The sequence below is a fragment of the Gekko japonicus genome, unplaced genomic scaffold, assembly GCF_001447785.1.
Source record: "Gekko japonicus isolate JY-2015 unplaced genomic scaffold, Gekko_japonicus_V1.1 scaffold2688, whole genome shotgun sequence".
Lineage (NCBI taxonomy): Eukaryota > Metazoa > Chordata > Lepidosauria > Squamata > Gekkonidae > Gekko > Gekko japonicus.
In genome coordinates this window covers 63,618-69,841 of record NW_015171584.1, presented here as the reverse complement: position 1 = coordinate 69,841, position 6,224 = coordinate 63,618, and the positions used below count along the sequence as shown (strand labels likewise).

Below are 6,224 nucleotides of genomic sequence, written 5' to 3'. Positions count from 1 at the left end.
AAGACCAACAATGTTTTATTCAAGGTATGAGCTTTCATGTACATGCATACTTTTCCAAATACATTGGAATGGTAGGTAAGGTTCAAACTTATAGACAGGGCTGAACAGCAAAACATGATGAAGATGTGCAAAGACAAAATTAGATAACAAGCTAAGGTTATAAGGTCAACAGTTGTAAAGCAATAAATATGTCAAAATAGCAAATAAATGTGTAAAGGTATCTTTTCTAAGTGTGGGAAGTAAACTGATACTCTCCATTCTCTCCTCCCAGGTGTGGAGGTCACTTAACAGCATTTTCTTTTTCTTTGTTGAAGTGGATGCAGCAAAACCTCCAAATATTCCTTGCATTATATTAAGTATTCTAGTATACTATTCTAAAGAAAAGGGTAACAATTGAATTTAGAGTCTTGACTTTTTAACAAATAATTGAATTTCTGATTGTGGGGAATGTATAACAATTTTGTTTGGGGTGATTAATGTGTGTTTCCTGTCTTTGTTATTCTAGAGCAGATACAACCAACAATGATAAACGAGAATCACACTGCACTGTCTGACTTCATTCTCCTCGGATACTCTGAATTCCCCGTTCTACAGGTGCTGCTCTTTGTGGTGTTCCTTTTCATCTATGTGGGCATCATACTAGGAAATGGACTTACAATTTATGTTACATTGACTGATGCTGCTCTAGATAGCCCAATGTATTTCTTTTTGAGGAACTTGTCATTTCTTGAGATCTGCTACACCTCAGTTACCCTCCCAAAGATGCTGGTTAACTTTCTGGCAGAGAACAAGAACATCTCCTTTGTTGGCTGTGCTGTCCAAATGTATGTCATGTATGTACTAGCAAGCACAGAGTGTTTCCTTCTGGCTGCAATGGCCTATGACCGATATGTGGCCATATGTCACCCCTTGCACTATAAACTCATCATGAGCAAAGAGCTCTGTTTAAAACTTGTTACTGGGCCACTGATTCTTTGCATGCTTGTGCATGTAGGACAGACATACCTGCTGTTTACCTTGCCCTTTTGTGGCTCTCATGAAATTAACCACTTCTTCTGTGATCTCAGTCCATTGCTGGAGTTGGCCTGTGCTGAAATTTTTGTGAATGAAGTTTATTTGTTTGCAGCTACCACAGTTATCCTAATCCTCCCTTTTTTCCTTATCGTTGCTTCTTATGTGAAGATTATCTCTGCCATTCTGAAGATGCCTTCAGCAGAAGGTCGGAAGAAAGTGTTTGCTACTTGCTCCTCACACCTCATCATGGTATCTTTATTCTATGGCTCAGCAACTATTGCCCATCTGACTCCCAGAACGGAAGAGACGAGGGATATCAACAAATTACTGTCTTTGTTTTACGCCATTTTAGTCCCAATGTTTAACCCTATCGTATATACCTTGAGAAACAGGGAAGTGAAGACATGCATGAAGAAACTGTTTAATAGAAAACCTTAACCCTACTAAAGATGGGAAGTTTGACTATAGAATAACATTCTTCCTTAAGATTCCAAAAATCTTCTTTTTGAAGGAAGTGGTGGTTAGATTACTTCTGCTTCCTCTGCCTATACTTTCAGGTCTCATCCCACAAAGAAAGACATCCAGCATAGAATACTCTATGGGTTGGAGCCAACCAGCATTAATGAGGGTGAAAAAGGAGGGTGTGGTCCTCTTGGACCACTAAAAACAAAAAAAACACTGTGGTGGGGATCACAAAAGGACAAAAGCCACAGGAGGGAGGAACCATACTAAAGGATGGAACTTGGTTAAAACTGAGTGAAAAATCTGTCTGGGTCCAACCTGTTGTTCTCTACTAACATTGAGCAAACATGTTTGGTGAAATGGTTGCTATCACAAAACAGAAGTCACAAGTTGGGCAAAACTTTTTTCACTCGCACTCTTTTGGTGTCTAAGGAGTAACCTAATCCTGACTCTCCTGGTGGAATAAAGTGGGTGTAAGAGTAGATTTTTAAGACAGGAAATGTCTGTTCAGAGAAGGCATCCTATCGAGATGTCAATTGAGAGATGGCCATGTAAAAGATAGGGCCTGTGTGCTGTCATGTTTATAGTACCAGGCTACTTGTTGAGGAAGTGTGTGCTCAATCCCCTCACCTGCCACAAAACTCAGTGGATGACCTTGCACCTGTCACTGCCTCATCCTAACCTACATTATAGGATTTTTGTTAAGTTAACATGGGGATCATACTTATGGCCCAGGGTTCCTTGGAGGAGTGGTGAGATAAAAGCCAAAGCGTGTATACTAAACCTTGCTGCCCTTGCAGTGTGAACTTGTCTGTTGGAGGATCAGAAGAACATGTTGCACTGCAAAGGATGAATTCCACGGTGGACGAAGAAGAGTACAAATGAAAGCATGGCATAGGATCAAAGCTGACAACAACAACATAGGGTAGAATTATGAACAAAACTGTGCCCTTGCACCGTTCCGGAAGAAGAAAATACTGAAATTCTCTCACAACAAAGAAAACTTTGGCCAGGATGGGGCTTAACAAGGGTGTTCCTTCTTTTGTGACTTTTTTTTTGTATTTTCTGAATGATCTGGAAGCAGGAAAGAGGACAGTATGCAATTTAAACTGATGTATGGAACAATGAAAGCTGGAGAGTATCTTGATTTCCACCAGAAATAACCAGAAATCAATTTGGCAACTTTCAGCTTGGTTGCCAATTGAGGGCAGGATTTAGACCCAGGGAAACAGGATTGTGTTTTTTCCACATATTATCGTCTACTTTTCTCAATTGCTATTAAGGGAACATTGTTGTCCTTGCATATTCCTTTTTCTATTTTAATCTGTGACATTTAATTACAAATAAAGGCATACCCCCTTTTATGAAATTGGTACCAAAGAACATAATAAATGTCCTACTGTATCAGACAAGTATTCTGTCAGCACCCTGTATCATACAACATGAGACAAATTCCAAGGCCTCCTAGCCCTGGGTATTTACAGGTATACTTTCTCTGGTTTTGTATTGTGGCCCTTCTGCTCCTGCATAAAAGCCCTGCACTGCTCCATGCTAACCTAGAGAGGAGAAAGAGAAGTGTGTGTGGGGGAAACATTGCCTAGAGATTTTAAAATAGTAAGACAGGTTTAGCTCCTAAGATGACCCTGGGCTCAGTGTAAATGGATGTCTGCCTGTGACCTTTTCATCCCTGAACATAGTTAACCCTTCTAAGTTTACTTACTTCTTTGGACTTAGAAGTGTGTAGTTCTGTTTAAGAATCCACTGCAAGTGGAGTGGCCTTCACTTCACAGTGATTTAAGTCCTGAAGCTTTCTAGAGACTCTTGATAGCTACAGCCAACAAGACTGCTTATTCATGGTGGATGAACTTTCAAGAGCCACCATGAGGTCCCAGATGACAATTCATCCGGGCTTCCTCTTACAACTCAGACTCAGCCCAAACATTGTATGAGAGAGAGGCCATTCCATGACCTCCTAGTTTAACTTGGGCCTTTGGAGTTTAATCTCCCCACCCCCACCTCTTGTTTAAATGTTGAGCATTGAAAATATGGTTCCAGTATAGGTTAAGTTCACTAAACTCTGGCAACATGTGACCTGTGCTGGCTGGGTATACTTCCCAATGAGGAGCCTGGAGTTCTCCCAGAATTAGACCTGATCTTTTGACTACAGAGATCAGGACCCCTAAATGGCAGCTTTGGATGGCAGACTCACAGCTGAGGTTCCTCAGGTCCAAAATCATGGGGGCCTTTAAAGTGAAGTCCCAACAACTTGAACTAACATAAATGGGAAACCAATTAAGCTGTATTAAAAGTGATACAATATGGCCCACTGTGAATCACAGAGATGTATTTCTCAAGTTTGGCACCCAACTGGAGAACAGCTTTTAAGAGCATCCATACTACATTGTTCTCTGTATGACTGTCTTTCAGGTTTTCCCCATTTTTTCCTTGCTGCAGTCTTCTGGAAAGATTGCTTCAGAAAGAATGGGTTCCAAGCATCGTAAGATGCCATCTGGATGGAAAGCTTCTATCTGCCATCAGCCACTTGGAGCCCCACCAAAGATCTGTTTAAGGACTTTTTTTAAAAAAATCACCAATTTCTAGATCATACTGGAGCAATTACATTTTTTTAAAAAGCCCTCAGAAGCAATCTAGTGATATGGCATAGAAAATGCAGGGGGAATGGCAGCTGAGTGAGGCAGGTGCACAGAAAACATCTGTATAGATGCTCCATTGACAAAGTGACTGTCTTTTCCTTCACAGCAACAACGAAGGCACAATACAGACTCTTTGGCTTATGAATGGAGCCCCAGTCAAAAGATGGGGGGATACAGTCCTTACATTTTCAAGGGCAGCCCATGTGTTGCTTGTTACAGTATCCAGGTTAGAGGTTATGGAAACATGGATCCGTATGGCCTGATAAACGTAGGCCAGAGCAGAAAGCATCTCGTAGATTAGGTGAAGATTGACAAAGGCACTCCTAACAATTGCACCAACCTGCCCTTCCACTAACATGCCTATTAACAAAGTAATGCAATATGTCCACCTCCAGGTATCCAAGTTCACTGGAAGGAAGAGCTCATTATCTGAAAATGGAACATGCTACCTTTCTATTTCCTACCATTCCAAATATCTACGGTAGTTTTAGCTGGATATGTTGTGGACTGAACTTAGGACATTCTGAATGTTCAACAGGTGTTCTGCCTCTGAGCCACAACCCTTCCCCAGTGCGTATCTTCACCCACATCATTATGTCAAGGCACTGTTCAACTGGTTTATGCATCTTTTGATGCTGATAGAGGTACACATCTACACGGGGAGTCAATGGCTGTGAAAGGCAATTTACCAGAGATACTTTTGATTGGACCAAAATAGCCAAAATATTCTGCAAATTCCTGCTTCCACAATGCAATCCTAAACAAAGTTCCACCCTTCAAAATCCACTGAATTAATCAGCTTGCAGAGTGTAACTGTTTTGGATTGCTTTGTCAATCACACATATCTTTAGCAGTGTTCCCTCTAAGCTGAGTTAGTATGAGCTAGCTCATGGTTTTTTAGCCTCCAACTCATGCATTTTTTATCTTCGCTCAGGAAAGATGGCTTCAGAGCAAACTAATTTATGCAGTAGCCAAATCACTTACTCACAACATTATTGCCAGAAGCTCACAAAGTAGAATTTTTGCTCACCAGACCACAGCTTAGAGGGAGCATTGAACTTTAGCTTTTTCAAGCTTAAAAGGGGATGGTGGATTTCATTGAGGTATATTTGTGTGTTACGTGTTGTTTAGCACTCTGTTGAGCAACATGGATTAAGTCAGGAAATATCTGTGTGCAGGGATTGCATGTTCCTTCTGCTTCCACTAAACCTATTGCTTCCTTATGTACTCGTAGATATTCAGGTAATTGAGTGAAGACACCAAATATTCATTTATACTTCATCCTCAAGTGGAGGAAGGTACCATAAGTCACAAATAACTTCATGGTGTTAGGGTACACCTGTCCTGTGATTTTCCAAATTAAAACATAGATGAGTTATGTGCCCCTTCTGAGTTTTCTCACTATTTATTTGTCCTAACCAAATATTCCTGTGGGTATTAATTAACATATTTGTTTTCTCACATTCAATCATATGGGGGAGGCTCTCTTTAATGAGGATGTTTTCCCAATAGACCGTAGAACAATATTAATGTTGATATCTGCAACAACATCATGAAAAATCAGTGGATTTTCTCCCAAAGGGTATTTCATCACCATAACCTGTTCCTAAATGGTTCACAACCCTTTTTATATATGTATCAGGAGAATGGGAGAACCAAGAACCAAGAAAAGACGCACGACTGTCCAGTTTACATGAACATATAATTGGAGACCCAAGGAACAGTAGAGGTAAAAATAAATGTTACATTTTCTTAGTTGTTCATTTTTTTGATGTATACCAATTCTCAAATAGTGCATCAAGACCATTTGATGCATTGTGAGTGCTTTGCTGAGAAACCGCAAGTCTGTTGTGGGTCTTCCATGCCTGCTGATAATCTGAAGGCAGGAATAGTAATAGTCAACCACATTTTTTTCAATGTACTGCATCTGCAATGTTAGCAGATACCAGAGATATGGGTAAGAATTTTAGCAAGCTTGACAGTCATTGAAATATCCAATGTCCAAATATATTCACATCTAAAAATAAAATATTTATATGCCTACCATTCTTCCATACAAATGGGACGCAAGATAAGTGACATTAGACCCCTCAC

General features: G+C 40.2%; 1 protein-coding gene across 1 annotated transcript; it reads left to right on the top strand.

The window, feature by feature from the left end:
- Positions 1 to 522: 522 nt before the first annotated feature.
- Positions 523 to 1,452, top strand: LOC107117676 (olfactory receptor 10A7-like). Its single transcript, XM_015419833.1, has one exon. It carries the CDS (start codon positions 523 to 525, stop codon positions 1,450 to 1,452), a length of 930 nt encoding a protein of 309 aa, XP_015275319.1.
- Positions 1,453 to 6,224: the final 4,772 nt, after the last annotated feature.

Coding starts and splice junctions, on each gene's coding strand:
- LOC107117676 (XM_015419833.1), top strand. CDS start 523: ATGATAAACGAGAATCACACTGCACTGTCTGACTTCATTCTCCTCGGA.